Raw genomic sequence first — 11,006 nt, 5'->3', positions numbered from 1 at the left:
TCTACTTCCGTAGAGATACTGCCTTGGAAACCCAAGGACGGGTCGCTACAAGTCGAATCAACTTGTATTTTTAATAAAGAAAACAAAAATCCTCACAACTGGACCAATAAGTGGCATCACAATGAATGGAGAAAAGATTCAAGTTGTCAAAGACTTCATATTTCTTGGTTCTATAGTCAGCACCAATGGAAGCAACAGTCAAGACATCAGACAATGTATTGCATTGAGCAAATCTGTTGCAAAAGACCTCTTTCAAGTGCTCAAAAACAAAGGTATCTCCTTGAAGACTAAGATGCGCCTAACACAAGCCATGGTTATTTTCAAGTGCCTCATATGCATGTGAGAGCTGGACAATGAATAAAGAAGACAGAAGAGTTGATGCTTTTGAATTGTGGTGCTGGCAAAGAATGCTGAAAGTATTATGGACTGTTAAAAAAATTAACAAATCTGTCCTGGAAGAAGTGCAGCCAGAATGTTCCTTGGAAGGAAGAATGGCCAGACTTCGTCTCACCTACTTTGGTCATGCTGTTATAAGAGCCCATCTCTAGAGAAGGATGTCATGCTTGGTAAAGTGGAGGGTCAAGGAAAAAGGGGAAGGTCCTCAACAAGATAGACTGACACAGTGGCTGCCATGATGGGCTCAGGTATAGTAGGGATTCTGAAGCTGACACAGGACCAGGCAGGGTCTCGTTCTGTTGTATATAAGGTTGCTATGAGTTGGAGACGACTCATCGGCACTATTTCGGAACAGGAAATCTCTAAGGATATATACCAAAATAGTTGCCAAAGAATGTTTCAACTGTATCATTAAAGGTGTTTCTTTAAAACAAGTAGACATGAAAATATATATTAATTCACAAATGGCACAATGAGTTCAGCAAGGCACTTTAAGCAGCAGGACACACAACAGTGAAGTGGCTTCAATAAGACATGTAGTTACTCAGAATGACATCCTTCTTATGGAAGCCACTGTCCAAAAGATGGTTTACAACAAACACCTTGAATAAGCTGCTAGCTATATTTAATTATTTCAAGATACATGTTTCCATCAGAATTTCTAAAAGGCAGTGTGACTGGGTGGGAAGGACATTCTTAGGCCTCAATAGCTGAAAATCATCTGATCCTCTAAGTATAAAATTTGATTCAAAAAATTAAATTTTGAGTTTATACTCGAGTCATCCATTCAACATAGTTGTCTAGATATTTCTGTTAGGAAGTATTTAAAGCATTGATTTGGTTGGCATCACTTTTGCTTGAGATTGAATTGCAGTACAGAGGCACAACTACAGGCACACCTCGGAGGGAGTGTGGGTTCAGTTCTAAACCACTGCAATCAAGTCACTATCTCAATAAAGTAGTCACACAAATTTTTTTGTTTCCTAGTACATGTTATGTTTACACTATACCATAGACTATTACATGCAATCACATGAAAGTTTGAACTACTGCGAGAATTACCAAACACAGAGATAAGGACTGAGCACATACTGTTGGAAAACTGGCACAGACAGACTTGCTCAATGCCAGGTTGCCACAAACCTTCAATTTGTGAAAAATGCACTATCTGTGAAGGGCAATAAAACGAAGTATGCCTGCACTTCCAGTAGGAGCAAATTCTACTTCAGGTTATGTCCAGACGCCCTCTAGTGCCTCAAAAAAAGGCCTACTGCATTTATTGTTAACTCTCCAACGTGGGGGAAAAAAACATTCAGGAGAAACAAAACGTCTCCAACTAATGCATCAAAATTTAGATTAATCCAAGATTTCATTTGAGGGAAACACTTCATTCCTTTTTTTTGCTACCTGTATATCTCTGACATAAGGGCTTTACATTCCAGTTTGATCATTCATTGCCTTTTCCTTGCCTTGATTCCTCATCTGTAAAACAGGGTTAATAGTACTATTTCACGAGGTTGTCAAGAGGTTTAAATGGGTTAATACGTACACTGCTTAGTAAAGGGCCTGAAATATTTTAAATATTCAATAAATATTGGCAGTCACAAGGATGGTGCTTCAGTTAAGTGTGAGAATCACTTCTTTGCTCACCTTACCTGAGGAAAGGACTTTGGCAGATTCCCACCCCTAATTTTTTGAAACAAACAGATAAAAAGTAGTTAATAGGCAATGTACAAGGTGTTCAAGACCTACTATCATTATCAACAACATAATACCCACAAGCATAGCAATGAGAGAATTAAGTCAATGTTTAAGCTCTGAAGTCATTTCACTCTAGTTTTTGAACTCTAATAGGAGTCCTGCTGGCTGAGACTTTAGTGAGACCCATGGGATTATTGCCCTGAAAAATGTTCTCTGGCAACTCAGACCTGGGATCTACAAAAGGCTGCTGGGCTTGCCCTTGAAACAAGCAGGGGTAAGGCTGGCAAAGGTAGCAAGAAACAAAATGGCACTACTGTAGGCAGAGGGAGCAGCAAGTCGAGGTAGTTGCCATGGATGGAACACAGAAAATAAGACGCAAGAAAGCAGATCAGAGTAGACTGTTTTCCATGAGCACTATGCTCTTCCCAATGGTCCGATCTAACTAGCTATATTCATACACTTCTTCTCTGTAGTCCTTTGGTTCCTGTCACTACACTATACTGACAGGAATTCACAATATCCAACCTCTTCTTTGGGACTTTCTTTTATCTCCAGGCCTAATAAGTATTTCAGCATAGGTATGGCATAAGTCCAGTACCTACTGGCCTGAACTTCCTATACATGCCCTGCGTATCAGAGCTACCCAGCCACACACACTACTCTCATTAGATTCAGAAAAGAACATTTAAAACTTCCACCTTAGACCTTCTCTCGTCTTCCTGAGAACTCTGGCAGCACTTGATGGCACTTCCATCACAGCTGCCTCAGGCCACTATGTGTCAGGATGTTTCCTATCTATCTGCTTGAAACTCTTCTAGCTGAAACAATAGCGAGTATACAAGTACATATCAGGAAAAGGTAAAAACCGAATAGCTTTTAGCACATCACCACTACCTAAAACCCAAAAAACCCAAACTCATTGCCATCAAGTAGTCTTGACTCATAGCAACCCTGCAGGACAGAGTAGAAATGTTCGTTCCTAAGGCTATAAATCCTCACAAAAGCAGAATGCCATTTTTCTCCCACTGAGCTGCTGGTGGGTTTGAACTGTCAACCTTTCTGTTAGCAGCTGAGTACTCAACCACTGAGCCATCAGAGCTCCCTCGAAGGCCCTAAAATCATTCATTTTCTAAGAACCATTTCAAAATGCTTGCAGCCAGAAAGTTATGCAACAGAAAACCTGCAAAGAAACGGTACACAAGCATCTGCAATGTTAAATTCTTCAGGTGACCATTAAAAAAATTAAAAATGAAGTTGGAACTAGTCAACCTGGAGAGAAAAATAACCCAAATGATGGGAAGTCTATTTATGGGGAAGGGTTACATAATCAAAAATCAGTGGATAATAAGCACAAGTCTTTAACCAAGAGAGTAAAACATTTTGTAAAATGTAAAATAATGAAAACAGAACAGCATTGGAGACCACTAGTCTAACCAAGCAATTCCTATCAAGGATAAGGCTAACATTTTTACAAATTTTGGGCACAGTCTTTGGAAATGCAAACATGAACACACACCTGAGGACTTTTACGAATCTTTCCTATAGCTCAGTGGCTCTCAATCAGAAGAGGTGTCACTCTAGAAATGAGGGGGTGGCACTCGTGGGTGCTGTTACATGGAAGGAAAACCAGAAATGAGAAATACCCTGCAGTATGCCACAGCCCTAAACAGAGAACTGCCCACCACAAAATGTCAGCGGTACTCCCAAACTGAGAAATACTGAACAAACAGAAAATCCTAAAACCAGCTCTCTAAATTACACCCACCTCACAGATTAACTTCAAACTAAAACCATGCAATGTTAGTTTGAAAGAAAACTCCCTTGCCTGTCAAATAGGCTTTGACTCCATGGTTGATACATAGCTATTAAAAGAGGTAGAGTCCTCATGAGCCCTCTTTTCTGGTGACGGGAAAAATGGCATTCAATGTGGCTGCAGTGAATATGGCACGACCACAGTAAATGATGCTGCTGAGACACTCGTGAAAAAGGATGCTCGTACTAAATATTTGATGTATGTAAGAGGGTGGTAATTCCAATAACAAAACGAGCATTAAGACATAAGATCATATACAGATGGATATAGGCAAATACAAGTATGGGTAGGTACAAATGTACATGAGAACATACACAAGTACCTATACGTATATGTACATACAGATATCTGGGTGCAGGCACACACAACTTTGAAGACACAACTACAGATACTCCTCAGACAAAACCAAATACCTTCTGAAATTGGTTTTCTAGGTTTGAAAGCTTAGGACCTCAGTCACTGGCATAATATAGCTCACAAAGTTCAAGTTCAGCATCCTGGTGAAGTGAGTAGCATCTCGGGTCTTAAGAGCTTGCAAAAAGCTATCTAAGAAACAACTATTGCTCTCTATTCCTTGGAGAACAAAGAGTAAGAAGGTAACCAAAATCACAAGCAAGCCTACAAAGCTGATAGTCTACACAAGCCCTGATCTCAGCTGATTACCCTGAGACCAGAACTGGATGGGTCCAGCTATCACCACTGACTGTTATAACTGAAGGCACGATGATCCTGGTTAGGATGCAGAAAAATGCAGAAGAAAACTCAAATTCTTAAGTAAGGCCAGACTAACTGAACCCTGTGAGACCAGGACTCCTCGAGATGTTCTTTAAACCCTGAAGCAGAACTATCCCAAGATTACTTTTTGGCAGAAAAGCCAAGTGACACACAAAATAAGACATTGCCATTAAAACACTGCTCTTCTGAAAAAACATCTGTATGAATCCAAATGATAAGGATGCAGGACCCTAGATTACCAAAAAGGGAACCAGAACACAATGTGAAATCTAACTAATGTCATTGATCAACTTGTGTGGAACTTGTCAAAACTCCAAAACCAAACTCAATGCTGTCAAGTCAGATCCAACTCAGTGACCCCTCTTTGGGTTTCTGAGGCAGTATCACCAGAGAAGTAGATTGTCCAATCTGCCTAAGGAGTGGCTGGTGGGTTTAAGCCACCAGCCTTCTGGTTAGCAGTCAAATGCCTTAGGCACTATGCCACCAGAACTCCTAGAACTTGTCAAAAGGATACCTTATTTGCTATGTAAACTTTCAAACACAATAAAAAATGGAGCATCCTATGGGCCTCTCAGGGTGCAGAAGAGTATGAAGGGATGGACACTGGGAGGAGGTAACTATGGGGAGGAAGTGGGAGGGGAGGTGCTGCATTGTAAATTTTGGTCAATGACATGAGACAAAGTATATGTGAACTGCTGTATGAAAAGTGAATTTACTCTGTAAATCTTCACCCAAATCCTAATTAAAAAAAAAAAAAATGGAGCATCCTGACTCCAAATCCAAGGCATTTGGATAGCTCTGCTCTACATGTTTGCCTTTCTAGGCAGTATACACAAGGCATCCTTATACCCAGTTTCACTCATCTACCACCAAAAAAATGCCTACAAAAGATCTTCTGATATTGAAAATAGTTTAAAATATTTCTAACATCTCTGCAGCTTCTATTAGCCTAGCATATTGGACTGAGCAGGGTATAACCAACTAGTACACACACATACACCAATTGAACTCTGTAAGTGCAGAAAATTAGTCAATTTTAAATTAACTATTATTTCCCCCTATATTCACTCCTTCGAATGTTCCAAAGGATATTATCAGATATGGGAAAAGGGTTCCATGAGGCATGGTCTTGGGAGATAGAGTATGCAGTCTTTTAGGAACAAGATTCTTTAAAACATACTTCAGGCAATCTTGGATTTAACACTTGTTTAAGATCTAGGATTATTCTCAAGATGTCCAAGCACATTTCTTTTACCCCACAAGCATATATTCTTTTTCAGTTCCTTCCTCATTATTTTTTCTGTTTATGCAAGCATTCTGGGGGTGGGGAAACATTTCATTTAATTCTCTTTGCTACTCAGATATGTAATTTAAACTGGATTGCAATTCTGACTACTTTTGAGTACTGCTGCCTCTCAAGCATATTCAAATGTAAAAGAACAACCATCCTGAGATCGGAATTACAAAAACTAAGTCTCTTGAAAATCTAGTTCTGGAAAGCAACTTGGTGCACTGCCTTTATGAAACAGGAAAACTGGCATGTGTAACTCTTAGCCCAAAAGTCTTGCCATCACATCTAGCTGCCTCGTATCCTTTCTAATCCCATCTTTAGGAAAGAGTATTGAAACAGAGAGATAAAAAGGAAAATAACTGAGGTGGATACAGTTTTTAGAACAAGCTCTGGGAAGTTTTATTAAAGAAAAAATAAGCATGATTTATTTTTCACCAGTCTGTTCTGGCATGCTTCTAATGATATCAGAATCACCTAGAAAATAAAACAAAACACAGTAACTTTACATTTAATGGCAACTGGTAATCACAAAATTTCCCTTCTTTGTTTATGCCTTCCTTAGACATAACTGCAAATTAGTACTCGTTATTTTCAATTTACTTCACTAGCTATATTGTCCTTTCTCTTAAGCTTGAACAAAGATACCTAGAGTCTCAGCCATTTCTTACACAAGAAGGTCATATGGTAAATCAGATTTGGTTTATCACCAGCATTTATAAAACCAGACCTAGGGAAAGAACTAGATCTGGGGACACATGCGTGGTCTTAATATAGCGAATGTTTAGCCTGCCCCAATTATCACAAAATTAGGACAGCGAGAATATTCGCAGCAGGTATGTTAAAAATTCTCAAATTTTTAATATGTGTATTTGTGGACACTTGTCTCTACCGAGTATTACCTACCTAGACACCAAGAATTATTTTCCTCTACTTATTTTATCTCATTATTTTCCTTTAGAGTTCCACCTTTTACCAACTTCTTAAGTCTTCAAACACATAACTTTCGATCACAAGCACAATTAAAAATAAATAAATAAAAAATAATCTTGACAACCCACAATTTCTATATCCTTTTCTCCTGTGCTAAACCAACTTTTCCCAACCAACATAAACTACTGTCCTAATTCCACTGTCATTATTTCCTAGGTTTTTCATCAAAAAAAAAAAAAAAATTTTTTTTTAACAATCAAAGCAAATTATAACGTACTGACACATTAATTCTCTGAAATAAACTATAGGATAGATACCCTCCAGCTATCCAAATTCTCACTAACTGAACTCAGGAACCTAAGAGATTAATATAGCAAATATATATTTTTCTATCATATTGGAAAGGTAAAAGCTAAAATGATTGTATGATTTAAAAGCATACCTGGATCAATGATAGCCAGTGTGCATACTCTGTAGTATTTTCCACACGCTGTGCCCAATTCAATATTATTGCCACTGTAGTGATGGACGCCAGTTTTGGCCAACATGGCATAGTACTCTATTTCAGATTTCCTTTGGGAATCAAAAAAAGGCAAATTAAATAAATGCCTTACCAAGTACCTAATGAAATGTCACTCCTCTTTTTAGCTGCAATGCTGGTAAGGCCTTTAAACAGTAACTAAACCATGTATTAGTCTTTAAAATGCAATATCATACACATTAACCAATACAAGCCAACTTTTCTTTGATCCCTTACAAGACACAGGGTTTGCAGTTTCTTGGCAACCAACAAATATCTACTGAATACCTACTACGTTCAAAACTGTGTATATGCTCATGGAAAAGAAGGTAGAGTGCAAAGTTTAAAAAACAAAACCAGAAACTGTTGTTGTGCCAGACACTTGACAACCATGACAATCCCTAATCCACTGCTGTTGAGTCAATCAGCCACCTTCCGGACCAGGGAAAACTGCCCCATTGGGGTCCACTGCCACATCTTTCTCCTGTGGAGTGGCTGGTGGTTTCAAACTGTGAACTACTGTTTAGCAGGGAAGCGTGCTTAACTGCAGTGCCACCAAGGCTCCTTGATAACCTCTAAAGTAGGTATTACATATTCCCCCTTTCTTAAGCTAACAAATTTAGGCTTGGAATATTAAGTGGAATTACATCCAAGACTTCAAAACATAAGCTATTTTTATATCACCCTCTGCTGCCTTGAATCCTAGCTGGGGAGTGATGATTACTTATCCAAAAACTTAACAATGGACAGAGTAATGATTTGTGTCAACCGAGTGGACTTAGATACTAATGGTTTTAGTTTTTGAAACAGGTCCTACAGAACCTGGAAACTAAATGTGAATCCACAGACCAGTAATAAGTTTTACAAGGGGCTTGTTCAAAATGCATAATCCAAAGCCCCTCCTCAGACCCACTGAATGAGTATCAGAACCTGCATTTTAACAAAATCACCAATGATTCAAGTGCACATTCATGTTTGAGAAGCAATACTACAAAAGGGCACTTGAAGCTTTGCCACTTCAGCACGGAGACCTGATATAAAATGCTGTAAGCAGGTTATGCATTACCGTAGAAAAAACAATGGGAGTAGAAGGAGTAATTTACATGGCTTATATTCTGCAAGATCCAAGTTTCTTCAGCTTATTTACAACATGCACTAACTTAAATTTCAAAGTAGTAAGTAGCAAAACCCTAGGTTCAGATAATGCACTGCAATGAACCAAGTGTCTAAGATAGCCTGCAAATCCAGTCCTTCAAATTCCAGCCTGAATTAATTGTTACACTAAAACAAGTAAGTTCATACAATGAAGCACCTGTTAACCACTGAGAAGCTAGAAAACAAAAAGCACCCAAAAAAACACAAAATACATGGGAAAACATTATGGTGACATTCTGTGTTTTTTTTATCCTTTCCGTCACATTTCTCACTAAGCTAAGCTTAGACAACGAGAGCAAATGGACCAGGGGAAGGGGGGGTATCAAGAGCCAAACATCTTAATGGCAACTACAATTATTCTGCAAGTGTTCGCTTAGGACGCAGAGCACTTTTGCTACCCAGATTACAAGTCTGTTGTTTCACGTGCCGTATATACCAGAGAACGAAAATCTACAAGATAACTTGGCAAAGGATTACAAGTTTACACTCCTGGATATTCGCTCACGATAGAGCTGCCCCGGACCAGGCAACACCCGCACTCAGGCTCCTTCCATTACCTCAAGGCCGGGCAGTTGTTGGCGAGGATGACCAGCTTCGCTTTGCCTTGCCTGATCATCTTCAGAGTCTGCTTGTACCCCAGCACGTATTTTCCACTTTTCATAACAAGCTGAAGCCTAGAGTTGATCGACTCCAGCGACTTTTTCTACAAAGCAAACATTTAACACGGGGCTGACGGCCTCATCTGCAACCACCTCAAGCGGGTTCGGCTTTCCGGAAGCCTGAGCCCCTTAAAAAAGCCTCCGAAGTTGAAGGCTTCTAGTCATTGGTAAGACTTGTCGTATTCCCTTTAAGGCCTTCCAAAGGCCAGCGGACAGGCTCTCTCCCCGGTGTGCCCAGATCTGCCCGCCCCGCCGGCCTCTTCACTCCACGTGAATCCACCTCCGACCCTGGCCCGCCTCACTCACCGTCTTCTTTGCGGCCACCATCTTCCTGCCTTAGGCGCGGGACGGCCCCCAACCTAGAACATAAGACAAGACAGGGAGGTTATTATCCGAAGGCCCAGACGGTAGCCTGCAATGCTTTCCAAGCAGCTTAAACGACGTCCTGATAGAGCTCGCTCACCAATAGCAGCCGCCAAGATGGCCGGGGAGGTAGAAAGGAAGGGACACCCACAATGCAAAGCTGTTCACAGCCGAGACAGGACGCCGGGATAGGAAGTGGAAGTAAATTGCGAGCGGAAGGGGCGGAGGAAGAGGCGCAAGGTATTCGCCGGTTGTTGCTTTTGCGGGTGTTAAGTTAGAGGGGAGGAGGTGCTGTTGGCCTTCTCCAGGTGCCTGCCTTCAGTCTCTTTCCGCTGTGTTGCTTTGCTTCTCCTGAGCTGCAATCATAGGAACCGAAGAACCCCGAGCCAGGCGGGAATTGGAGAAACTGACTGTGGGGGCAGCGGGAGGGGCGTGGAGAAGAGGCGGCAGCAGCGGCATCCACGACCTTATGACGCAGCTGAGCTAATCCTTACCGGAAGCCGCTGCTCTTGTGGAGCATTCTGCCGGAATTTTGGGTCACGCTCGTGGTCAGTCCAGTCGAGTGGAAGCAGCTGCGTCCACTCGCCTGCACTCGCTCCAGTTGCTGGTCCCTTGGAAAACGGGGACGTCCCGCCTTTGTCTCAGTCTCGCCTCTTGTGTCTATTTTAGTGTGAACTTGTAAGCCGAATTTGCACAGACAGCTTAAACCGATCCGATTTAAGAAATCTTTTTTTCTGTGAACGTCGGACCTTTGTGTAAATGGCCAGTGACAGATCAGGCAAAATATCAGGCCTTGAAAGCACACAAACACACACACACAGCCCTCTTCAAAGTATAACCACACCAGTACTCGCTGCCAAAGTCGATTCGATTCCTATGTACAGCGACCCTACAGAACAGAGTGGAACTGCCCAATAGGGTTTCCAGGGCTGTAAATCTTCACAGAAGCGGACTCTCTCATCTCTTTCCCATAGAGCGCCTGCTGGATTTGAGCTGCCGACCTCTTGGTTAGCAGCCAAGCCTTAACAACTGCCACCAGAGCTCCTTAACCAAACTGGTAGGTGAGCAAATTCGCGTGTGGGAGGGATAGGAAACCAAAGTCAATAAGCAAATAAATAGCTAGTATGTGCCAGGAAGTGAGCTATTCCATTTACCTGTATTTACTAATAATCACAGCAAACCTATGACGTTAAGTAATGTTTTTATTCTCAAGTTTACACTCGGAAATTGGAGCTAGGTCCAGAACCCAGGTCTCTGAGGTCACCTTAAGTCCTTTCACAAAAGTTTAGTCAAATGGGTGCAGCAGTTTGATGTGGAAAGAAAGAAACCAAACCAGCTAAGTTAGATTGTCATACTGCTTGCTTTTCCATTTAGGTATAGATTACTTAGCATTGCACATAAGCTGTTTTTGTTTTTGAGTAATTTTAGCTCTAATAAGTAACT

General features: G+C 41.0%; 1 protein-coding gene and 1 non-coding gene across 2 annotated transcripts; both read right to left on the bottom strand.

Annotated features, from left to right (window-relative positions):
• Positions 1-6,360: 6,360 nt before the first annotated feature.
• Positions 6,361-9,527, bottom strand: RPL30 (ribosomal protein L30). The gene is made up of 4 exons (XM_007934844.2): positions 9,507-9,527; positions 9,099-9,244; positions 7,309-7,439; positions 6,361-6,410 (listed from the first exon to the last, which is right to left on the bottom strand). The coding sequence occupies exons 1-4, from the start codon at positions 9,525-9,527 to the stop codon at positions 6,361-6,363; spliced, it is 348 nt and encodes a 115-aa protein (XP_007933035.1).
• On the bottom strand, positions 6,635-6,766 carry LOC122152234. Its single transcript, XR_006164469.1, has one exon. It is a non-coding gene; the product is annotated as a small nucleolar RNA SNORA72 (small nucleolar RNA).
• Positions 9,528-11,006: the final 1,479 nt, after the last annotated feature.

The sequence above is a fragment of the Orycteropus afer genome, unplaced genomic scaffold, assembly GCF_000298275.1.
Source record: "Orycteropus afer afer isolate SDZICR_OR568_19922 unplaced genomic scaffold, OryAfe1.0 scaffold00021, whole genome shotgun sequence".
Taxonomy (NCBI): domain Eukaryota; kingdom Metazoa; phylum Chordata; class Mammalia; order Tubulidentata; family Orycteropodidae; genus Orycteropus; species Orycteropus afer.
The sequence above is the reverse complement of the archived record's forward strand: the minus strand, read 5'-3'. Positions and strand labels throughout refer to the sequence as shown.